The 25,000-nt window shown below is 47.6% G+C and overlaps 2 protein-coding genes across 2 annotated transcripts in view; both read right to left on the reverse strand.

Moving 5' to 3' along the window:
• The window catches only part of rab35b (RAB35, member RAS oncogene family b), a 13,004-nt gene extending 6,078 nt beyond the window's left edge, over nt 1-6,926 (reverse strand). The window contains exon 1 of the mRNA XM_080852816.1: nt 6,658-6,926. Coding sequence (XP_080708942.1) covers nt 6,658-6,709 — 52 coding nt within the window. The 5' untranslated portion in view covers nt 6,710-6,926. The remainder of the gene's footprint in view (nt 1-6,657) is intronic.
• Nucleotides 6,927-7,575: 649 nt separating this feature from the next.
• Nucleotides 7,576-25,000, reverse strand: part of gcn1 (GCN1 activator of EIF2AK4) — a 38,005-nt gene continuing 20,580 nt past the window's right edge. The window contains exons 36-58 of the mRNA XM_080852885.1: nt 23,862-23,976; nt 23,304-23,483; nt 22,341-22,561; nt 20,932-21,000; nt 20,252-20,390; nt 19,587-19,783; nt 18,948-19,090; nt 18,587-18,704; nt 17,467-17,682; nt 16,880-17,044; nt 16,412-16,573; nt 15,803-15,895; nt 15,067-15,210; nt 14,353-14,622; nt 13,920-14,033; nt 13,169-13,399; nt 12,620-12,813; nt 12,214-12,328; nt 11,775-11,871; nt 10,769-10,917; nt 9,250-9,360; nt 8,714-8,935; nt 7,576-8,488 (exon numbers count right to left, since the gene is read on the reverse strand). Coding sequence (XP_080709011.1) covers nt 8,363-8,488; nt 8,714-8,935; nt 9,250-9,360; nt 10,769-10,917; nt 11,775-11,871; nt 12,214-12,328; nt 12,620-12,813; nt 13,169-13,399; nt 13,920-14,033; nt 14,353-14,622; nt 15,067-15,210; nt 15,803-15,895; nt 16,412-16,573; nt 16,880-17,044; nt 17,467-17,682; nt 18,587-18,704; nt 18,948-19,090; nt 19,587-19,783; nt 20,252-20,390; nt 20,932-21,000; nt 22,341-22,561; nt 23,304-23,483; nt 23,862-23,976 — 3,591 coding nt within the window. The 3' untranslated portion in view covers nt 7,576-8,362. The remainder of the gene's footprint in view (nt 8,489-8,713; nt 8,936-9,249; nt 9,361-10,768; nt 10,918-11,774; nt 11,872-12,213; nt 12,329-12,619; nt 12,814-13,168; nt 13,400-13,919; nt 14,034-14,352; nt 14,623-15,066; nt 15,211-15,802; nt 15,896-16,411; nt 16,574-16,879; nt 17,045-17,466; nt 17,683-18,586; nt 18,705-18,947; nt 19,091-19,586; nt 19,784-20,251; nt 20,391-20,931; nt 21,001-22,340; nt 22,562-23,303; nt 23,484-23,861; nt 23,977-25,000) is intronic.

A 25,000-nucleotide genomic window follows, 5' to 3' on the forward strand; every position in this document is an offset into this window, starting at 1 on the left:
CACACACACACACACACACACACACACACACACACACTCACAGGTATTGACAGTGTGCATGAAGACAGATATGCCCCAACACACACCCACTATAAGTGTGTGTGTGTTCTCAAGCCTGCACTGGGCATGTGTAATACGATCATCCGTCTGTCTGTCTGTCTGCACCCCGCCAGCCAAGAATTAAGAGCCAATCAGAAAGCAAATCCTCAGCGAGACATGAAATCTACCCCCAGGGCATTAGGCAGACAGACACACAGGCACTTAAAAAGCAGTTAAACACACGCCCTGATAAATGCCTCAGATCAGCAGTGTGTGTGTGTTGGTGTGTGTGTGTGTGTATGATAGAAGAGCTCTCTTAATTGCTGTAATGCTGAAGAAAGGGCACACGCACACACACACACACACACACACACACACACACACACACACACACACACACACACACACACACACACACAAACACACACACAAAGGGCCAGGACATGTTCGCTGAATATAAACCTGGTAGGTATCTTAGATCTGCAGGAGCTGGTCAGCTAGTGGTGCCCAGAGTTGAAACTAAACAGGGTGAGATGGCATTGAGCCGTTATGCTGCCCACTGATAACCACACTGATAACCTGGAACCAGCTCTCCATGGGGATCAGGTCTGCCCCAACAACTCTCACCTGTTTTAAAAAGAAACTCAAAACTGCCTTGTTTTCCACTGCCTTCAATGAATCACTGGACTGTTGTGTGTGAGTTTACAAAGTGATTGCTTTGTTGGTAGAAAAACCTGCACTGTTTTTACACTGACACCTTTCTTATCATCGCACTGCTGTTTTTTTTTTATGTTTCCTATTGCCAAAGTTTGAAGTCTCTTAAGCTTTGTGGGCAGAGCGCGCTGAATGACCCCTGTGTGACCTTAAAAGACCTCTGTGTATGATAATGTGCAATAGACATTTACTTGACCTAGAATGTTGAGGAATGTGCATTTAATGTGTTTGTGTGACGAACAGGGAAATCTACACAGTCACGGTCATATGAAAGTAAAGGCTAACAAACTGAATGTGTGTGTGTGTGAGGTACAGTCACAGTCATATGAATGTGAAGGCTAACACACTGAATGTGTGTGTGTGAGGAACAGTGTTATTTGCCCTGGGATGATGCTGAGTGGGGTTACAGTGCTCTTTTGAGGCCGCCAACAGTTACAGTCCAGAGAAAGAGTGTGTGTGTATGTGTGTGTATCTGGGAAAGAGGGGTGCAAGGAGTGAGTATGTGCAGGCGTGACTGTATCTGTGTGTGTGTGTGTGTGTGTGTGTATCTGTGTGTGTGTGTGTGCATCTGCATGCATGAGTGTTTCTGTGTATGCATCCGCGTGCGTATGTCTGTGTGTGTGTGTGTGTGTGTGTGTCTGTGTCTGTGTCTGTGTCTGTGTCTGTGTCTGTGTGTGTGTGTGTGTGTGTGTGTGTGTGTGTGTGTGTGTGTGTGTGTGTGTGTGCGCGCATCTCTGTGTGTGTGTGTATGTGTGTTTGGGTTTGAAGGGTGCGGGGAGCGGCCCCTCTCCATTGTCGGCGTCCGCTTGCTTGGCTCTCTAAGTTCCCGTGCCAGGCTGGGCACGAAGGACTCACGCTCATGCCAGCTGCCCGTGTCTGTGCCTCCCATGCCCAGCCTGAGCGTGCCCTCTGAAAGGCCCAGTGTGTTTTGGACGGGCTCAGCCAGGGGCACCCCAGCACTCTGTCACTCCCTGACTGAGGGGGCCTCATGGGTGGACTGAGATGCATTGTCACCCCCCCCCCCCCCAAAACACCCTAACCCACCCCCGCTAGAGCGGCAGTCCACCGGCTGGTCCATTCTGCATGAACACCCGGGATAATAGCCGCTCCGCCGCAGTGGCCCTGAATCACAGGCCTGTGGAGCTCAAACACTAGCGCTTGTTTTGGCCACAGAAGAAAAGAGACGCGCTTCGCTGTTCTGCCTTCAACAACTCTTGATTTACTCTTTCAATAGTGAGCCGTAATTATAGTTTACCACCGAGCTGAAGCTAGCGTGATGATTGCCACAACAACAATAAATGTCACACACACACAAAATGACTAAATGATCCCCTCCCACTCCGCATCAACAGAACCCACACACTCAGGATCTCTATGGTCACAATGAAATTGAGAATTACTCCAACTTATCAAACATTGTATGCCATCCGTGTATTGATTAAACACATAAATACCTTATTTGTCTAGCTCCCGTTTATAATACTAACTCAGCTTGCTGAGCCTTTCTGGCTGGCTTGCTGATATTGAAGGTCACATTTATATTGCACAGTTGATGGTAACAAGGAAGGAACGAACGTAAGGAAGGAATCTTTGAGCAGTGAGCAGTCTGCAGATAAGAGCACACACTCTCTGTGCACCCACCCACACACACTCTTCTGGTCCTACCGCACAGAGGAGACAACAGTAAGAACTCCACACAGTCGGCCATGATTCTTAAAAGATTAATTTACTCTAAGCACTGATACACAGCAGACTGATAGATGCTGTGTTCATTAACTCTGTGCACTGACACAAAGCAGACTGAGAGATGCTGTGACAGAGAGATGCTGTGTTCATTAACTGTGCACAGGCACACAATAGCCAGAGATGCTGTGTTCATTAAGTCTGTGCACTGATACACAACAGAATGAAAGATGCTGTGTTCATTAACTCTGTGTACTGACACACAGCAGACTGAGAGATGCTGTGTTCATTAACTCTGTGCACTGACACACAGTAGACTGAGAGATGCTGTGTTCATTAAGTCTGTGCACTGATACACAGCAGCCAGAGATGCTGTGTTCATTAAGTCTGTGCACTGATACACAACAGAATGAAAGATGGTGTGTTCATTAACTGATACACAGTAGCCAGGGATGCTGTGTTCATTAACTCTATGCACTGATACACAACAGCCTGAGAGATGCTGTATTAAGTCTGTGCACTGCCACACAATAGCCAGAGATGCTGTGTTCATTAAGTCTGTGCACTGATACACAACAGAATGAAAGATGGTGTGTTCATTAACTGATACACAGTAGCCAGGGATGCTGTGTTCATTAACTCTGCACTGATACACAACAGAGTAAAAGATGCTGTGTTCATTAACTCTGTGCACTGACACAAAGCAGACTGAGAGATGCTGTATTCATTAACTCTGTGCACTGTCACACAACAGAATAAAAGATGCTGTGTCACATGGGCTGATGCCCTCTGCCTCCTGAGGTTCAGGGTTCAGACTCATAACCCTGAGCAGGATTTATGAGGAGACCGGGGCAATACCCACAGGGCAATACTCACAGGGCCAAGACAAGGGCAATTCTAACAGGGGCAATTCTGACAGGGGTAAAACAGGAGCAATACTGACAGGAGCAGAACCATCCCCCCACACAAGCCCAACCCTTGACATTCATCACTACTGTTCCTCTGTGACTCCTTCAGATAGCTCAGGAGAAAGGGGACGTCTCTTAAGGCATTAACCCTGACTAGTACGCCTCAGCTACGGGAGCCCGAGAGGGACAGTAGGAGCGAGGAAACGTTTCCTACGCCGTTAACCCTGACTAGTGCAGACGTGAGCGTGAACACCGAACAAATACATACAACATACACTGAAAGTAAGGTAACGCACTAAACATACACTGATAGTAAGGTAACGCATTTAACAGGGAAGGGAGGTACAGGGATGAAAAGAGTGAGGTAGTGTACAAATGACACTGTCAGGAGAGGTAGTAGGAAGCACACCTGTAACCTGTAAAGGCAGTGTAATAGGTAGCGCACCTGTAAAGGCAGTGTAGTAGGCATTGCACCTGTAACCTGTAAAGGCAGTGTAGTAAGTAGCACACCTGTAACCTGTAAAGGCAGTGTAGTAAGTAGCACACCTGTAACCTGTAAAGGCAACAAGTTTGATCTTTGATCGGCCAAAGAGGACACTTGACTGCTGATTAACCTTCACCCTGCAGCTGCTAGAGTGAAATTTAGATTCCCCACTCCTGCCTACAGAGGGGCCACTGGATCGGCACCTGCCTATTTAAACGCTGTAATGCAGCTCTATTTCCCCTATCGATGATCAGCACCAGACTATTTATACGCTATTATTCTGCTCTATTCCCCCTCTCGATGCCTATTTAAACGCTATAATTCAGCTCTATTCCCCCTCTCAATGATCGGCACCTGCCTATTTAAACGCTATTATTCAGCTCTAATCCCGCTCTCGATGACTTCGTTCCTCTGATGAGCATCTGTTGTCTTTGCCATCTTTCTGCTGCAAGACATCGCAGTCAAGACTCTTTTCGTTCCGGGTACCTCAGTGGTGGACTGACCAACCTAGTTCTGCCCATTCCAGTGACAACCCTTGGTATATTCAAAATGTCTTAAAAAAAAAAAAAAAAAAAAAAAAACACCTTTAAAACATCTGTTTAATTAGTTAATATGACATTATAAATATAATCATAGTTTTGGTATTATTTTAGTAAGTTTTGGTATTATTATAGTATTTTTTTTATAATTGGATGTCGATACTTGAATTATTTACCTATGATTATTACTGAATTCTCAGTTATTTCTAATGTTTTGTAAGTCATTTTGGACAGAAGCATCTGCTAAGCACCAAAACAAGAACTACATAACCTCTTCTGGGAATGCAATAGGACTGAGATATTGTCCACAGGACAACAAAGTGTCTACGTTTTCAAAAAGATTTGTGAAACAGAGTGAAACCCCTGTAGCTAACGAGGTCGATCAGGCCCCGAGAAACGCAACAGTCGTGGCCAAAATGTAACACAACTCTGCAGAAACCTCGCTGCATTTGTGTGGGCGGCTTCTGAGTCTGCGACGTGAACTGGGCCTGCTGCGTTGGCCAAGAGGAAGGGGTCAAAGACAGCTGTGTGTTCGTTCTATTCTATTAGCGCCAGCCAGGTACCTCAGGGGTATGTGGGTGAGGGGTTCTACAGTTCTTCTACCCTGCTGGTCTCAGTTCCACCCCATCCTTTGATCGAAGCCCCCTGCAATGGCTGCTCCTGGCGGAATGTCAGGACCCCGTATAGAATGACTGTCACCCATGTCCTGGAGCAGAAGAGCAATATGATCTCTGTGAGGAGGTGGGTGAGGAGGTGTGTGAGGAGGTCTGTAAGGAGGTGTGTTATACAAGCGATTAAAACCAAGACGGTGTTCAGGGTCTGTCTCTTTGTGATACACTTTCACTCATCAGTTTAGTCTGTATGCCAATATGACCAACTGCACAGGTTACAGGACGTATGTGATCTTTGTGTGTGTGTGGTCTTTGTGAGTCCAACAACCCATGACTCGAACGTTATTAGCGCTCACGGTACCGTAGATTTAGGGCTGCTTGTAGCAGTGTGCTGGAGGATGTATGCATCTGCTCCACCTGCTATTCACATTCAGGTGACCAAGCAAGATGGTGGCACCTCGCACTCCCACTGTCTCCAGTCAGAGGAAAGAAATTAGCTACTCCATTCTGTCAAACTCCCTCCATGACACAGCAGCTTCTGCACAACAAAAGAAGCTCCTCGAATGGGGACCGACTCGTTTGAAGGAGGCAAGGAGGCAAGCATGTAAACGCTCACACACACTCTTACTGCAGACCTCTATGCTACTGGACAGCACTGGTGTTATGCAATGTGGAATTGCAAACACTTGTGGTGTTCCTGAAGAAAACCACATGCTCCCATAACCTCAGGCATAATACAGCACTACCTAGTGTGGCAATGTTTAACGGAAACCACAAAGCAATAAAAGAGCTTTAGTGGGCCACCCATTTTACAAATATCAATTGTGGCTATATGAAAATCACCACCAACCGCCTCATTGTCAGGGAGACAAGATTATTATTAAACACAGAGAGACATCACATACAAACTAGCTATTAATTAATCTGTTACCCCAGAGAGACACATATAGCTTAAAGTCTAACTCTAACTAGGATGAGAAACCGTGCAGGGCAACACTTTTAGGCAGATCTCTGAAGAGGACTCAACGCAGATCAGCAGTTTTATATGATGGCTGACAGAAACCAGCTATAAGAAGACCGACTGTCATAGGCCAATGTAAAAGTTCATAGTCCAAATGAAAATAAGAGGCGGTGTAATGTTTAGCAAAATGAGACACCCCAAAGCAGTCGGTTGAGCTATTATTATTACCACTCATTAGATTTGAACTGAAATTCTATGTTGAGACAGAGTATCTCTGCAGAGTGAAAACGCGAGATCAAATACTTAGTTTAGAGATAGCCCGATTTTCGGACTCACAATATGCAGTTCATATCCGGCCTGGTTAGTTGACATGCTCATCCTAGCATTACCAAACTGTATCCTTGTCTTGTCTAGAAAAACGACAACCAACAAGAAAACTTATTTCACTGACATAGTCTGATTCCTCGATAAACAAATGAAAGACGAACAGCTGATGCTGTGCAGGAGATTGCAGCGTTTTAGGTCTTTCTACCACAATAGCGCATTACACCACTGAGCGACTTCGAGAGCAGCCATGGGTGGCAAGAACGGCTGTCACAGTTCATATACGCACACTAAAACTCGGGTGAAACAGCATTTGTTCGACCCGTTAGGGACACAGTAAACAGAGAAGACTAACAGGCCCGTTTCCCGTCGCACGACCCCGGCATTTGCTTACCGCTGTCCCCGATGATGAGCAGCTTAAAGAGGTAATCGTAGTCGCGGGCCATGCCGGTAGTTGGTGGGTCACCCCTGCCTCGTTAGCTCCGCGCCTCTCCTCTGCTCTCACCGAACCGAACCCTAGGTCCGGAATAAACCAGACGCGACCCCAGATGCGACGATATTCACAATTGGCGATCAAGTGCACGCTATCCAAAAAAGCAAAGGTTTTTTCGGTCGGGTTTTGGCGGTGTCAGCACTCCGCTCAATCGGTAGCAAAGAGCCGGAAACTCCGCTTCCGTCTCGAGTACGAACTGCGCCCAAGCCCACTGCGCAGACGCCTGACACGCGTTTGAATTTGTGTCAGTCCCGCGGCTGACAAACCGCAAGCACCAAGAAGGCATGTGTGCAGTGCACCCTATTGAGCTCTAAGAAATGACAGCTCAAGGTTCAAGGCATCGGAAACCTCACCAAGTCACGCGCTGGCACTGCAAAGTCTGCGAAGTTGGGTTTTGTCACCGTTTAAGCATACGATCAATGACGAGGGCCAAACGCACAGGGGGAACCCGAGATTCAAAGGCCAAGTTTAGTTTGATAAACCATACGTGTTCAAGCACGTTCAAACTTAGTTGGCTGATGTAATGTTTTGAAAATGTTAACGTTTGAAATTCAAATTCTGCTTTGATTTTCACCAGCCCACTGCATTCACAATAGTTACAGAATGGGAAGAAACTAGGTCTGCAAGTCATCAGGTAGAATTGAAAAGCCTGTAATGTCATTTTATTAACATACAACACAATTTGGAAGCTCACTGAGAAAGGTCTGGTGTGGGGCTCCAAAGGCTCCTTATTGTTGTTATGTATTGTATGTATTCCATCAATCATTCAAATCAATCAATCAATCAATCCACATATGAAACTCAATGTCCCACAACAAGTTAAGGCAAGTGTTTTTATTAGAGTTGTTTCTCCACTCAGCCATTGTCAAGGAAACATCACTGATTTGTCAGTCTAACAGCATCTCAGAGAATGTTCAGTTACTCTCCCCCCCCAAAAAAAACCCCCAACAACAACTAACTCACGCACTCAAAAATAAAAACAGCAAGACGGGAAAAAAACAAAGAGGTGCACAGTGGCCACAATTCATCTGATCCATGTCCTCTTAGGCTTGCTCTCGAACGATTTAGAATGAATTTCAATTCATAGTTAATTCAACAGTCTTGGCACAAATAACTCGCTTTTATTTAATTGCCTTTTTTTAATGTTGTTTATGCACCTCTAGAGCTGTACATCCAAATTATAAGCATTCAAAGAAAACTATCGCCGGCTTCAACAAAGAAAGAGAGAAGGAGAATTAAAAAGGGGAGAAAATTGAAGGCAGATTCACATTCTGTTCAATTCTGTGTCTGCTCTTTACAGACACAAACACTTTGGTGGTATGAGGATGGGAGAAAGTGAGTGTGTGTGTGTGCGTGTGTGTGTTTGTGTATGTATGTGCGTGTGTTGGTGTGTGTTTGTTTGTTTACAGTAATTTTCTCTGAACCCTAGGGTTAACCTCATCCACACAGAGACTGATGACAGGGGGGGGGGGGGGGGGGGGGGGTGATTGGCCATGAGGGGTGGGGGAAAGGCCGTGTTCCTTGAGAACTGAAGCGGGCGGGACAACGGCTCCTTGGTGCAGTCTGATTGGAGCAGAAGGGTCCATGGAGCGATGCGATTGGGAGATCACGTGAGGATGGTGTCGTCAATCTCCTCATTTGACTCGGCCTGGCCAGAGATCTTCTTCAGGGAGCGGCGGTGGCAGTCTGACAACAGGTCATTACTGGCAGAATCCAGAATAGCACTCATGCTCTGGAACACACACACACAAAGTTTACATGAATTTCACAGCAAAAACATTTTCAAATAATGCGCAACAGGTAGCTTGGCGTCCATTCTAAGTGGGGAGTTTTCATGGTTTTACAACGTTTAAGTTCAGCATCTTTTTTGGGCTGCTTTTTCTACAATGCTGTAATAACACCAACTGCATTGTATCAGTGTGCGTGTGTGTGTGTGTGCGTGTGAAGAGAGACTCACCTGCATCACTTCCTCTCCCTGCCTTAGCCTGAGCAGGCTGACGAGTGTGTGTTCACTCTGAGAGCGGACCGTGGTGTTCTTGTCCTTGGTGTTGTCCAGGAGCGCCTTCAGCAGAGGCTTCATCTGCCCCGCCCCAATGGGCGGAGTCTGGGGCTCCTTACACACCCACCAGAGCACGCGCTCGGCCACCAGCCGGATGTCGCTGGACTGGTTCTGCAGACACTGGAGGGGGGAAGGGGAGTCATTTACAGCAAAGACCCAACGACCAATCACAACAGATTAAGATGACGAGGTGATCAATTCTGTCTAGGTGTTTTTAGTCTTGACTATAACCTGAATAGCTACACGTACACACACGACACTGTGTATGACTGTGGATGAGTATGTGTGAGAGAAGAGAGAGTGTGTGTACACAAGACACATGTATGTATGAGTGTGTGTGAGTGTGTGGGTGTGTGTGAGAGAGAGTGTGTGTGAGAGAGAGAGAGAGAGAGAGAGAGAGAGAGAGAGAAAGAGAGAGAAAGAGTGTGTGCTACCTTGACGAACTGCGTAGTGATGCGCGGTGAAGCTCCTTCTCCTCCATCTGTTCTGAGCTGGTGTCTCATCAGGAAGCCCATCGCCCTGATCCCACTGCATGCTATAGGAATCTATAGGAGCAGACAGAGATACACATGAAAGATGATCCTGATCCCACTACATGCTATAGGAATCTATAGGAGCAGACAGAGATACACATGAAAGATGATCCTGATCCCACTACATGCTATAGGAATCTATAGGGGCAGACAGAGAAACACACAAGTGAGAGATGATCCTGTTACCACTACACGCTATAGGAATCTATAGGAGCAGACAGAGAAACACATAAAAGATGATCCTGATCCCACTACATGCTATATGAATCTATAGGGGCAGACAGAGAAACACACGAGTGAGAGATGATCCTGTTACCACTACATGCTATAGGAATCTATAGGAGCAGACAGAGATACACAGGAGTGAGAGATGATCCTGATCCCACTACATGCTATAGGAATCTATAGGGGCAGACAGAGAGATGATCCTGATCCCACTACATGCTATAGGAATCTATAGAGGCAGAGAGAGAGATACATTAGTGAGAGATGATCCTGATCCCACTACACGCTATAGGAATCTATAGGAGCAAGAGACATACATGAGTGAGGGGGAGAGATGCAGAGTTACACAAAGAAACAGGGACAGAGAGATTGAAAGAAAAGAGAGAGGAGGGTAGAAGAAGGAAGGAAGACAGAACAAAGGGACGGGGAAGGAACACAGAGAGAGAAAACATTACACCAGGGAGATAGAGAGAGGGAGGTAGAGAGATAAAGACAGCAAGACAGAAAGCAAAACAATGAACAGAAAAACAGAGATGAGAGAATGACAGAGAGCTCAGGAGAAAAGATAGACGAGACAACAGACACTCTAGGTGCTTCCCCAGCTGACGCTGTGTGTGTGTGTGTTTGTGTGTGTGTTTGTGTGTGTGTCCTCATTCTGTCTTGAGATAGCAAGATAACTATGTGCTTCTTCAGACAGTGGAGCTTTGCTATGTGGGTGAGAACATTTCCATGCAGGCCTGTGTGAGCAAACTCATGTCATCTGCAAAAGCATTAGCCAACACCACACTCAGTACAATATTTATGTGTGTGTGTGTGTGTGTGTTTGTGTGTGTGTGTACACTCACTCTGTTTGCAGTGGCGTTACCCAGCACTATGGCCAGTATGGTATTCCTGTATTCATCTGTGTGTGTGTGTGTGTGTGTGTGTGTGTGGGTGTGTGGGTGTGTGGGTGTGTCCTCATTCTGTCTGTGGTAGCACTCACCAGCAAGATAACTATGTGCTTCTTCAGACAGTGTAAGTTCGCTATGAGAACATATGCATGTGTCTGAGTCTGTGTCTGTGTCTGTGTGCACTCACTCTGTCTGCAGTTGTGTTGGCCAGGACCATGTCCAGTACGGTGCTCTTGTACTCCTCTGTGTGTGTGTGTGTGTGTGTGTGTGTGTGCGTGTGTGTGTGTGTGTGTGTGTGTACTCACTCTGTCGGCAGTGGCGTTGGCCAGCACCATGTCCAGTACGGTGCTCTTGTACTCCTCTGCACTCAGCTCCTCTGGGTTGGATTTGACTGCGATGGCCAGAGCCAGACTCCGACCGTGACGCACCATCCAGTCCACTCCAGAGATGTCCGCTAGAGAGAGAGAGAGAGAGAGAAAGAGAGAGAGAGAAGGAGATGGAGAGGGACAGGAAGAGAGGGACCAATAGTTCCAGAGAGAGAGATAGAGAATAAGAGATAGATACAGAGAGAGGGAGATATGGAGAGGAACAGATAGATACAGAGAAAGATAGATACAGAGAAAGAGAGAGAGAGAGGAAGAGATAGATACAGAGAGAGAGATGGAGAGGGAGAAATAGAGAGAGAAAAATGGAGATAGAGTGGGGGTGTGAGAGAGATGGAGATGGAGAGGTAGTTACAGAGAGATGAAGATGGAGAGATAGATACAGAGAGATAAAGATGGAGATGGAGAGATAGATACAGAGAAAGAGATTTTTTTTGGGGGGGGGGGGGGGGGGGGGGGGGAGGAGGGAGAACAGAAGGGAGGAAAGGAGAGGACAGTTTCACACCTCACATCCCAAAATACTCTTCTGCAAAAAAGGATAATTTGGGGAATAGAGACAAAGTGTGTGCGTGTGTGTGTGCAGTATGCCTGCACTTGAAGACTACATTTGCTAAATGTCACACCTCTAATTCTAACCTGAAGTGTTAATTCCTATGCTAAGGACTGGAGGTTGAGCGGTTGAAGGTGTTTTTTTTGTGTTGAAGGCCTGAGCAAAGTTCATAGTTTGGCGAGCACACTAAAGAACTTTGCATGACATCCCTACGTCCTGTCCTGTGTGTGTGTAATGTGTGTGTGTGATGCGTGTGTGTGTGTGATGTGTGTGTGATGCGTGTGTGTGTGTGATGCGTGTGTTTGATGAGAGTGTTTGATATGTGTGTGTGTGTGTGTGTGTGTGTGTGTAATGTGTGTGTGTGATGTGTTTCCTCACCCAGCACATGTTGCTGCAGCACACTTCTTAACTCGTCCTCAGGCAGGAAGGCACACAGCTCACCCACGCAACCAGCAGACGACATACGAGTGGCATCCTACACACACACACACACACACACACACACACACACACACACACACACACACACACAGAGACAATTTGAATTGAAACGGCAAACCCACATCCTGTTGATAAGAAAGGGTGCTAAACCTGAGGCAAACAGCCTCTTAAGGAGGGGAAGACCACCTCACAACCCCAGCACTCAGCATCCGCACTAACGATAATTATTAGTCATAGCCTTAAATCGACACCAACATCCGATTCTAAAGGCATTGTGTGCCTGATTCTGAGAGCATTCTAGTTCTATTCTAGGGATTCCAGTTCCACCAAATCTGAGTTCCAAGAATTCTATAATTCTAGCTCCACCCCCTCTTACCTCGTCGTGTCCCAGCATGCCGAGCAGCGTGGAAATGATGCTCTTGCGGATGGTGGCGTCCACCTTGGAGCCAGCCCCCCGAATCACAAACCGCAAAGCCTGGAGCATGGTCTCCCTAGGGGACAACAGAGTGTGTGAGGATGTGTGTGAGAGAAGTGACACAACAGGTTTTACTCAAGACAGACAAGTATGAAAATACACACACACATAAAAATACATACATACACACACACACACACACACACAGACACACAGACACACACACACACACACAAAATTACACACACGCAGAAACATGCAGGTTAACATATATTTACAATGTTTGAATCTTATCTGTGACTTGTGTGGACACACACACACACACACACACACACACAAACACAAACACACACACACACACACACACCTGACTCCAGAGTCCTCTGCGATGCGTATGGCGTTGAGCTGCTCTGTAAACAGTGGGTCCACTTTGCTGTGTATGGACACCAGTTTGCCCAGCGCCTCTGCTGCTCGGAGCCTCACTGCCCTGCTGGAGTCCTGGAGCGCCTTCAGGAAGATGGTCTGCAGCTGGGGCAGGAAGGGCTTCAGGGCAATGCCCACCTGAGGGCAAATACATCACACACATGTAAATACACACACACACCTGATGCCAACCTGAGGGCAAATACATCACACACATGTAAATACACACAAACACACACACACACACCCAATGTCCACATGAGGGCAAATACATCACACACATACACAAACACACACACACCCCCCCAACGTCCACCTGAGGGCAAATACATCTCACACGCACACGCACACGCACACGCACACCCAATGTCCAGAAATATGCAAACGAAATACGCAAACGCAATGCCCCTCTGAGGACAAAAACATCACACACATACGAATACAAACACACACAAACAAACAAATAAGCAAACGCGCGCACACACACACACACCTTGCCGAGCAGGAGTGTGAGTGTTTCCAGGAGGGCGGTCTTGACGGACGGGGCGAAGCGGTCTCCTAGGATACGGATGAGGGGTCCAGTGATGTTGACGACGGAGGGGCGGAGCGCCTCGGGGGAGGTGAGTTTGATGACTCCGCCCAGAGCTCTGGCCGCCTCCTCCTTGACCTCCGGACTGCCGTTCAACACGCCCTCCCTCAGGACCGGCAGGAGGCACGTCACCCCCTGACAGAGAGGAAGAGAGAGAGATGAAGGAGCATTTAGAGAGAGAGAGAGAGAGAGAGAGAGAGAGAGAGAGAGTGATATGATGGAGCATTTACAGACAGAGAGAGATGAAGGAGTATTTAAAGAGAGAAAGAGAGAGATGAAGGAGCATTTTGAGAGAGAGAGAGAGATAGAGAGAGAGAGAGATGACCCAGCATTTTGAGAGAGAGAGAGAGAGATAGCGAAAGAGAGAGAGATGAAGGAGTATTTAAAGAGAAAGAGAGAGAGAGAGATAGAGAAAGAGAGAGAGATGAAGGAGTATTTAAAGAGAAAGAGAGAGAGAGATGAAGGAGCATTTAGAGAGAGAGGGAGAGAGATGAAGGAGTATGTAGAGGGGGGTTAGGAGGAACAGAGAGATAATTGAAGGAGTATTGAAAGAGAGAGAGAGAGAGAAGGGGGAAGGGAGAAGCAGGGAGAGAAGCAAATGAAAGAGAGCAGAGAAAGATAGATAGATAGATAGATAGAGAGAGAGAGTATTTACCTTCTTGGGCAAGCAAAAGCCTGGTAGGTGTTCACCTTTAACCTCTGCAGTCACTCTGACGATGTCTCTGTGCAGGTCATCGATCAGGGTCAGCTGGGTGCATGCGTCCAGTTTCTATGACAACACAGGAGAGGGAGTTAGGGTGTGCTTGTTTGAATGCAAACTCTTTCCTTAGTGATGCAGCTGTTCCATAACCGTGTGTATGCCTGACTGTATGTTGGTGTAGTTCCTTGGTGACTGTTCTTATCTGTATTTGAGTGTATTTTAACCCTAAACTTGGTGATGGAGTTGATGGTGTCCTGGTGTGTGTGTGTGTGTGTGTGTGTGCGTGTGTGTGTGCGTGTGTGTGTACATTAACCCTCACCTTGGTGATGGCGTTGATGGTGTCCTGGTGTGTGTGTGTGTGTGTGTGTGTGTGCACATTAACCCTCACCTTTGTGATGGCGTTGATGGCGTCCCAGCTCTGGCTGAGCACCTCAGGGTTGGAGTCGTTGAGCAGGTGGATGAGCCCGGAGAGCAGCGCGCGTGTGTGTGCGCTGTGGTCGTGGCGTGTGCGGGCGAAGTAGGCGTTGAGCATGGTGACGGCCGCCTGGCGAAGGCCTGGGTCTGCCCCCCGCGTGGCCTCCAGCAGGTCATCGATGATGATGCGCTGGCCCACCTCATCCTCCACCGACAGGATCACCGTCTGGCAATTAGCCAACTCCTGCCGGGGAAGGGGGGGGGGGGGGGGGGGGGGAGAGAGAGAGAGAGAGCGGAAGAGAGAGAAAGACAAGAGGTTTAACACTCATTTATTCAACCAATATTATTATATTACAGTAGTGCAAACCTTTTAGATCCAGATGTATTACATCCTCAGAGGCAGAGATCGAAAGAGAGAGGGAACGAGAGATGAGGGGGAGAGAGAGAGAGAGAGAGAGAGAGAGAGAGAGAGAGAGAGAGAGAGAGAGAGAGAGAGAGAGTGTGTGAGCTTGATAAAAGGAGGGGATGTGAGATGTCAGGTCAACTTGCACAGCTGCTGATAAACCCCTCTCCTGTACGGTGCTATTCCACTGGGGTGGCACCCAGCCCACATTTACATTCCCACCTGTCATTATATCATCTACACATCAATATGCTGTGTGTGTGTGTGTGTGTGTGTGTGTGTTACCTGTGGTGCCTCTTCGGTTCCCAGCTTGTCTTTGAGTGAGGAGAGGAGCGCGGGCAGGATGACCCCTAGGTGGCGTGTGAGAGCGTCTCCAGCCACGGCAGACAGGAAGGCCAGCACACGCGTGTTCACAGGGCGGGTCGTCAGCTGAGCATGGGGTGAGGAGGAAGAGGGTCAAAAACACACACCTTAAAGATAATACTCATATGCACACACACACACATACATATGAACACGCATTCATATGCGTGTGCATACACACATGCTTCATCCAGCACTAAAAAGACTTAAAGTAACAGTATGCAACAATTATACTTCAGGATTAGGGTTAGGATAAGCAGTTTGACCTAAAAATATCAGCTTGAAAACAATTGGGGCGCTACAATGACTTTTAATATGGAGAATCACCTCCGTGCCATTGCTATACCAGGGTCCATAGGCTTATAACTGCTAAATGTAGGATTGCCTGACGACAGGCTTTCTACTGTCTGCCGAACTAGTAAGTAGCTTATTTGCCGTCTTGCTTTGTCTTGTGTTGCACTTAATTGATGTTTGACTGTGTTAAGAGGACAGCTGTTGAGCAACTAGCTTGTCATAATGTCAAAGTCAGCACATTTAAAGAGATTTCGTTAGTTTTACCCGCTAGCATATCGTTAGCGAATAGCAATTGATCCGGAATGCTTCTTTAAGTGTTAAAGCCCAAGCTCATCTGCACTGCAATGGAGTGGGCGTGGCTTACCTTTGGCACCAGGTAGGGCAGCACGGAGCGGCTCTTCACCGCCATCACCTGCCTCAGACCGTCCAGAGCATACTCCGCCGTGTCCTCATCATCCTGCACACACCACAATCAACCAATCAATGAACGCACGGGTATGACAGCTCAGGTAAGACTGCAGTGGTGTGAGGGTATTAAGGGTTAAAGGCACAGCAGTGGAGGTGGGAGGTGGGTATGCTTGTACAGGTGTGACAGTACAGTGAATGCAGGCGCATGGAGTTTAAATGGAACATGATGATAGAGGTATGAGAGATATGTGAAACACAACCAGTGTCAGATGCCCAAGTATGAAGGCACAGGTATGAAGGCACAGGTGAGTGAACACAGGTGTGAAAGCACAGATGTTGAGATGCACAGGTATAGAAGCACAGGTGGTCTTGAGCACATGTTTGAAAACACAGGTGAGTGACTGTGGGTATGAAAGCACAGGTGTGAGATGCACAGGTGTGAAAGCACAAGTGTTGAGATGCACAGGTGACTAAGCACAGGTGAGTAAGATGTCCTAGTGTGAAAGAACAGGTGAGCAGCACAGGGGTTGGGTGCAGGTGAGACTGTGCTCTTGCAGGGACTGACCAGCTGTTTGAGCAGTGCGGGCAGGATGTCGTCCAGGGCCTGGTGGCCGATGGTGGCGTGGAGCTGCTCGAAGGTCTGAGCGGCCGCCTCCCTCACCTCCTCCAGGGGATCACACAGGGCCTTACGCACCGTGGGCACCAGAGACTCAGAGAACACCAACACCTACACACACGGGCGCAGACACACACACACACACACACACACACACACACACACGCACACACACACACGGGCGCACACACACACACACACACACACACACACACACAGAACAACATTCAAAAAAGCAATCAGGATGGCTTAACTTCTGACCACATTCTCAAGGAGTGAGGTGTTTTGTGTGTGTGTGTGTGTGTGTGTGTTTATATGTATATGCGTATGTGTGTGTGTGTGTCTATGTTTGTATGTTTGTGTGTTTGTGTGGGTGTGTGTGTGTGTGTGTATGTGTGTGTGTGTGTGTGGACTTACAGCGTCTTTGCTGGTGGACTTCATGATCTCGCTGAGGCCGATGCATACTCCCTGCCTCTCGTCACTCTTGTCTGAGCGAAGACTCTCCTCCAGGATGGGGATGATTTCCGGAAGGATCTTCTCTCCCAGCTTCCGCACCAGATCTCCCAGTGTTCGTGCAGCAATCTACGGAAGCCCAGGGCAGACAATTAGCACGCAACAAAAAGGCAACATGAGTTACGTTCCCCAGCAGTATGGCTGTGATTTACTTGAAGCATGAGACCACGGGCCTACAGAAGAATACTATGCATTCTTGTATGTGTGTGTGGGGTTTAGAGTGTGTGTGTGTGTGTGTGTGTGTGTCTGTGTGTGGGGTTTAGAGTGTGTGTGTGTGTGTGTCTGTGTGTGGGGTTTAGAGTGTGTGTGGGGTTTAGAGTGTGTGTGTGTGTGTGTGTGTGTGTGTGTGTGTGTGGTTTAGAGTGTGCGAGAGTACCATTCTCTTGTTGGAGCAGGTAGACACTAAGAGGAAGCTGAAGAGCGTTGGCAGGATCTCTTGTATTGAGCAGAGTAGTGTGTGTGCGTGTGTGTGTCTGTGTGTGCGCGCGCACCGTTCTCTTGTCATGGCAGTTGGACGCCAGGAACCCTAGCAGCAGACCGAAGAGCGTGGGCAGGATCTCCCGTAGCGTGCGCGGCGTGTTGGACACCACGATCTTCCACACGTGCAGCGAGGCCTGCCGCACCACCAGCTGGGTGTCCGAGCGCCCCATGTAGAGCCCCGACAGCACCCGGTTACGCCGCTCCGCACCCAGCGCTCCGATGATCGCCTGTGCGGACAGAGAGAGGTGTGTGTGAGTGAGAGTGTGTGTGTGTGTGTGTGTGCGTGAGTGAGAGCTCAACCCTTACAACCACGTTAGAAAAACATGTGTGTGTTTTAAGATCACCCTGAGATCAAACAACACACCGTTTATAATAAATATAAAAATCCAGAGCAAAGAACTGCCTTACTTAACTGACTAAACTTCTATCATACATGCTATATGTTGGTCAATATAAGGAGCCATACATGCTATATGTTGGTCAATATAAGGAGCCATACATTCTTTATGTTGGTCAATATAAGGAGCCATATATACCATAAGTTTTCAGAACAGTCAAGGCTATCCAAATCTGCCATCAGTTGATATGATAGGACTTGTATCCTTTTTATTATAGCTCTTCTATTACAGAAAATCAAGCAGCATCCATTAAACTGCTGTACTTTTACATCCATCACAAAAGCTATTGATGTCAGGGAGTGTGGAGACAATGTCGCCCTTGTGAGTGATTCAAACCAGAGTAATGAGTGTGTGGAGGAACGTTTCAGGACCAGATTACTTCACGAGAGTTCATTGCACAGACTAGCAAGCAGCAACTTTATAACGGGCTACTAGTAGTCCAGCCGTTTACTTTGACATGCAATTCACAACCAGATGAGTATTTTGTGAGATCCGCAACCAAGAGTTAGGGGTGGGAATTTACAACGGATTTAGGAGCAAATAGCGTCGACAGTCTGTTAGTTTTAACCAATAAACATTGTTGTGACATCTGATATATATGAGGAGGAAATACATTTCACTCCATTTTGCACAGTTCTACAGAATGCAGCCATCATCCTGAAGTGAATTTGGCTCATTTAGAAAAGACTAGGCTCTTCTGTGCTTCCCTGCAGTACTGAGCACATGATCTCACCTTGTTGGACTGCGCTGTACCAAAGTTATCATCCTCAGACGCCGTCTCTGTGGTCATTTTACCCGTCACCCCGGAGATGTGGAACAGCAGGTCTCCTAGCAACTGCACTGAGCTGAACCTGTGGTACACACACACACACACACACACACACACACACACACACACACACACACACACACACACACACACACACACACAAACACACACAAACACACACAAGCATTCTTTATATTAAGGCATTGTGCTGATAAGCTACTACCATTCGGTTGCAGTGACAACCAACTAAAATTGCAGAGACAATGTTGGAATATGTCGAGAGTTCTGCAGAAGTTTTTGAATGCACGTGTGTGTAGTACCCTACCTGATCCTCCAGAGGTCATCGAAGAGCCCCTGCTCCAGTTCGGGCAGCAGCAGTTCGATGGCCGCCTCTGCGTACATGCTAATGATGCGCTGGCCCGCTCGCAGCGCCGTGTCACGGACATACTCGTTCTCATCAGCCAAGGCCTGCAGGAGGAGACAAAGACAGGTTAGGAGGGAGGAAGACAGACATACTCGTTCTCATCAGCCAAGGCCTGCAGGAGGAGACAGACAGGTTAGGAGGGAGGGGCGACAGCTAGATGAACAAAGGGATAAAAAGAAAGATGTGAGAAGAGTGGGGATCGATGAGAGGGGGAGATGAAAAGAGGCAGACGAATGGTAGCATAGCACACATGAAAGAAGAGAGGGATCGATGGTGAGAGTTAAACACAGGCTCAGAGGACACCATGAAAACTCAAAGCTGGGGTCTTAGATTAAACACCACTCTACTCTGCGGAGTCGGACTTCCACTTTCCTGAACCGTAGAACTGGCCTCACACACACACACACACACACACACACACACACACACATACAGAGAGAGAGAGAGAGAGAGAGAAAGAGAGAGAGAGAGAGAGAGAGAGAGGACGGGGGGGGGGAGAGGTTGATAAGAGGACGAGAGGCAGGAGGGAGGGTGCTGTACCTTGAGGATGCAGGGGAGGATGGGCCCGACGTAAGGGGTGAACTTGTCCCCGAAGGTGAGCGGCAGGTAGATGAACATCATGATGTAGCCGTCCCGCACGTGGGAGGCGATGTCCACCTTACTGGCCGTCTTCACAACGTCTGGCATCAGCTTATCCAGCTTCTCCACGCCCAGACCAGCGATCACCTCCGCAAGACCTGAGGAGGGACGGACACACACACACACACACACACACACACACACAGAGATAGAGAGAGTAAATAAACTGCAGGAGATGGATGCATGAGGAAGAGAGATGGAGAAATCGGATTATTTTCAACTCTCTCATCTGCTGCCCCCTGCTGGTCAAAGTGTTCATTCACAGTCAGTCAACAGGTGGAGCACAGCAGAAGTATGTCTTTCTCCAGGTTAAGCTACATCCATAACTACAGGAGAAAAGTCTTTCATTACTGGGCTTTGTCACAAACTTTCAGATAGCAGCTTGTGTGCACATCATGGTGTGTGTGTGTGTGTGTGTGTGTGTATGATTTTCACCCGGAGCGGCTCCAAAGTGGTGCTTATATTATATAAGCATGTGTGATTTTTACCCTCTGTACACTGTGTGTGTGTGTGTGTGTGTGTGTGTGTGTGTGTGTGTGTGTGTGTGTGTGTGTGTGTGGTCTCACCCTGCGCTGCTCCGGAGCGGTCCACTGAGCTCTGCTCCGAGGCCAGGGTCTCCATGAGCCAGGGCAGCAGGTCGTCGAAGCACGTCTCGCCCATGCCCTTCACCATGGCACCCAGGGCCTTCGCCGACACCGTGCGCACCTGAGGACGGCATCACCGGCACCGGTCAACACTGGGCACACACTCCACCAGCTCCACATCTACACACCTTTAAGTGTTAACTGAACTGAACTGAACTGAACTGAACTGAACTGAACTGAACTGAACTGAACTGAACTGAACTGAACTGAACTGAACTGAACTGAACTGAACTGAATTGAATTGAATTGAATTGAATTGAATTGAATTGAATTGAATTGAATTGAATTGAATTGAATTGAATTGAATTGAACTGAACTGAATCTTCACACCATGATGTCTATTACACATGTATATACATAAACAACACAGCCTCAGACTACCTGGGTCATGTTCAGAAGTAAAGCTTGCTATGCATGATGCAAGACATGATGTAATTTTCACTCAAGAATAGTGGCTCACAACACTAATACATGACGTGGGTCAAGAAACACACGTCCAACCCTTTAGTGGAGTAGGGTTGGATCTGAAAGAGTGTATTCACACAGAGACAGAGACACAGACACAGACACACACACACACACACACACACACACACACACACCTCTGGCACGGGGTCCAGTAGAGAGGTCTTGAGTCCGGGGATGACACTAGGCAGATATGGAGACAGGTCCTGATCACACAGAGAGATAGAGAGAATTAGAAAAGCCATTAGATCAATACATACTTCTATACATACAATACACACAGTACAATTCAACACACACAGCTGTACTAGTGTCTCCTATAGACCCTTTTATGACCTACGTCATAAACGTTAAGCGCACACATTCTGGAGGCAAAAAAGCGGCAATTTTAGCCATAGTTAGTGACAGTGCAAGAGGATTTTGGACAGATAAAGCTAAGGATTTCTTCGTCTCGGTTTCTTCGTTAAAAAAATGCCACCTTGTTGTGTTGTGGGATGCCAAAACAGGTCAACAAAAAAAAAGGTCTAAATTTCTACCGCATACCTTCGGGGAAAAGACTGTTTAATGCAAACAGGCGTAGATTGTGGCTGCAAGCTATAAAACGAGTGGACTGGACTGAAGACATCATTAAAAATGCACGCATATGTGGGTCACATTTTATATCCGGTAAGTGAATTTTGTTTATGTTAGCTGACTTGAAATTGTGTAAGTTAAATCTGAGATAGCTTAGTTGGCCAAAACAGCTCCCTAGATAGCTAATGTTATCCATATCTAAATTAGCCTTGCAATTTTAGGTTAACTTAACGTTAACGATATCTAACCATTAACGTTAGCTAACCGTTAATGTTAGCTAGTTCATAGTACATTCATCTATTCATGAAGCGCAACCTAGAACGCTGAGCATTGTTTACCAACGGCGAAAGGGTCTATTCTCCTGGGCCCGTATTCACAAAGCATCGTACACAAAGACTACTCCTAAGTTCCACTTAAAGTTGAACTGAAAGTTAAGTCTTCTCCTTAATCCTACTCACAAAGCTGCTGAGACCAACTCTTACTAAGGAATCGTCAGAACTCCAGTTAAGAGAAACACTCCGTTGTTATGGCGACGTCAAGTCCCAAGCACACACACGCTCTCAAAGATCTTGGTGACTTGCTGATGAGTGACGGGTCTGTGCCGTTGAGTAGGTATGTGCTCGACAAACCGACCAACCATTTAGGCGTTTCTCCTAAACCATTGAGTAAGGAGTTTTGTGGGACCCTTTTTGAATACTGGCCTTGAGTCTAACATCACTAGTCTGGATCATCATTGAACTTGAACTTAGTCTTCGACTTAATCTTAGTTCGGAAATCATCCACTGTATATATTACTGTAGGTGTGGTATCCTTTCATCTTTAATAGTATACTACACATCATAACCTCACCAAATGGTATACTTCAGTGTATTTTGAAGCACTTTAACAGACAATGCTGTAACATACTTTGCTATACTGGGTTTTGACACATCAGCACCACTCCTAACAGTATATCCCCTCCCCTCTGCGTTACCTTCTGGTCTGTGAGGGAGTACATGTTGCCGATAATCTGGGCGGCCATCTTGCGTGTGTCGGTGGAGCGGTCCTGGAAGGCGCGCTGGACGATGGGCATGATGAGGGCCAGGGAGGGGGCGTCGATGAAGTGGACGAACTTGGTCTCCAGCAGCGTCTGCAGGCAGTGCTGGGTCCTGTGGGAGGGGTCGGTCAGGGCGTCCAGCAGGATCGGGGTGATCGCTGGGGGGGTCAGGATCAATGAGATCAGATTAAAAGGTCCGACACAGAACAAAAAATACAGTGACATGGAGAGGGATGGGCTGGGGGATTCATGATATCAGATTAATGATATTTGGGCCCATATTATACAAATAATACAGATTAATGATTTTTGGGCCCATATTATACAAATAATACAGATTAATGATATTTGGGCCCATATTATACAAATAATACAGATGAATTATATTTGGGCCAATATTATACAAATAATTAGCAACATTAATTTACACATTTCTTTCATATTAACAGATTAATCTCAAGACAATCATGGCATAATAGTGAACTAATTGTAGTTAACAACAATTTTTATTCATAATGGACATGCATGTGTGTGTCTACGTTTCTGCATGCCTCTGTGTGGGTGTGTGTCTGTGTGTGTGTGTGTGTGTATGAGGTGGACACTAGGGAGAGTATGGGGAAACCCTCTCTGAACAGCACCTATACACTTACTGTACGCCTCTTCTGACACCACATCCATGAACCAGACATGAGCGGGTAACACTTAGAGGCAACTCATAATAATGGGTCATACAAACACTGTGTACAAGGATCTAGGGTACCACATTTTGTCATGTGTGTTGAGGACAGACAGCATTGGGTACGATTGAGTGGAGCAAGCTGTGTGTGTGTGTGTGTGTGTGTGTGTGTGTGTGTGTGTGTGTGTGTGTGTGTGTGTGTGTGCGTGCGTGTGTGGTCTCACCCAGGATCTCGGGGTTGCGGATGACGGAGCCGATCTGGCGCAGGGCCTGCTGCCCAGCCTTCTGCACCTTTATATGGGAGTCGGTCAGCACCTCCGTTAGCTTGGGCACGATGCTGGGCAGACACGACGACAGCTGCTTGGGGGCGCAGAACGCCATCGCACCCAGCAACTCAATAGAACCTGGGGATAGAGAGAGAGAGGAGAGGGAGGGGAGGGAGGAAGAGAGGAGGAGAAGCAGGGGAGAGAGAGAGAGAGAGAGAGAGAGAGAGGGGAGAGAAAAAGCACATGGATGAGGCTACTGTCCAAACTGACTACTGTGAAAACACGGTGATGATGGGAGTGTAACCCGTCACACAGTGATGATGTCATGCACACGTATGAGGCTACCTTCCAAACTGACTACTGTGGAAACGCATTGATGTGGGGACTGTATCCGTCACACGGTGATGATGTCATGCACATGTATGAAGCTACTGTCCAAACTGACTACTGTAGAAACACGGTGATGATGGAAGTGCAGCCGTCACACGGTGATGATGTCAGGCGGTGAACTCTGACCTGCTTTGGTCCTCCAGGACTCCTCCTCCAGCGCCACGAGCAGAGAGGGCAGCACCAGCTTCACCCCGTGGGCACTCAGGTTCCTCATCACCGCCTTGGCACAGTCATCCGCTGCCTAGGCAACAGAGGAGAGAGACAGAGGAGTGAGCAAGGAAGGAAGGAAGAGAGAGGGATAGACAGAGGAAGAGTGGGAGGAAAGAGAAAGACAGAGAGAGGGGTAGAGAGAGGGGGTTGAGACAGACAGAGGGTAAGAGAGAGAGAGAGAGAGAGAGGGGGTTGACACAGACAGAGGGATAGTAAGAGGGTGTTGAGACGGAGAGGGATAGAGAGAGGGGGTTGAGACAGACAGAGGGTAAGAGAGAGAGAGGGAGAGGGATAGAGAGAGGGGGTTGAGACAGACAGAGGGTAAGAGAGAGAGAGAGAGAGGGATAGAGAGAGGGGGTTGAGACAGAGAGAGGGGTAGAGAGGGGGTTGAGACAGAGAGAGGGATAGAGAGAGGGGGTTGAGACAGACAGAGGGTAAGAGAGAGAGAGAGAGAGGGATAGAGAGAAGGTTGAGACAGAGAGGGATAGTAAAAGGGGGTTGAGACTGAGAGGGAAAGAGAGAGGGATAGAGCGAGGGGGTTGAGACAGATAGAGGGATAGAGAGAGGGGGTTGAGACAAAGAGAGGGATAGAGAGAGGGGGTTGAGACAGGCAGAGGGTAAGAGAGAGAGAGATGGATAGAGAGAGGGGGTTGAGACAGAGAGAGGGTAAGAGAGAGAGAGAGGGATAGAGAGAGGGGGTTGAGACAGAGAGAGGGATAGAGAGAGGGGGTTGAGACCAGGCATGCAAACTGGTCAGGGGTGAAAAAGGTGAGAAGGTTGCGTGACAGGAAAAGTTGCCGCTTCTTCATGCAGGGGTTAAAGCAAAAAAAAATCCTGAGCCTGAACTTTTTATTCTAGGCCTATGTGGGTGAGTGCGAGGGGGGGGGGGGGGGGGGGCGTCCTGTGGCGAGGACACATTTACAGGGTCAAAAAAACAAGCAATCAAACAAAAAAACATTTAGAAATGAATGATGGCAGATTATGGTGGGACTTTTGAAACTGCAATCCCAAGAGGGTCAGCAATACTCCACCTCACTAGAATATGGTACTAACAC

This window comes from Sprattus sprattus (genome assembly GCF_963457725.1).
Source record: "Sprattus sprattus genome assembly, chromosome: 15".
Classification (NCBI taxonomy): domain Eukaryota; kingdom Metazoa; phylum Chordata; class Actinopteri; order Clupeiformes; family Clupeidae; genus Sprattus; species Sprattus sprattus.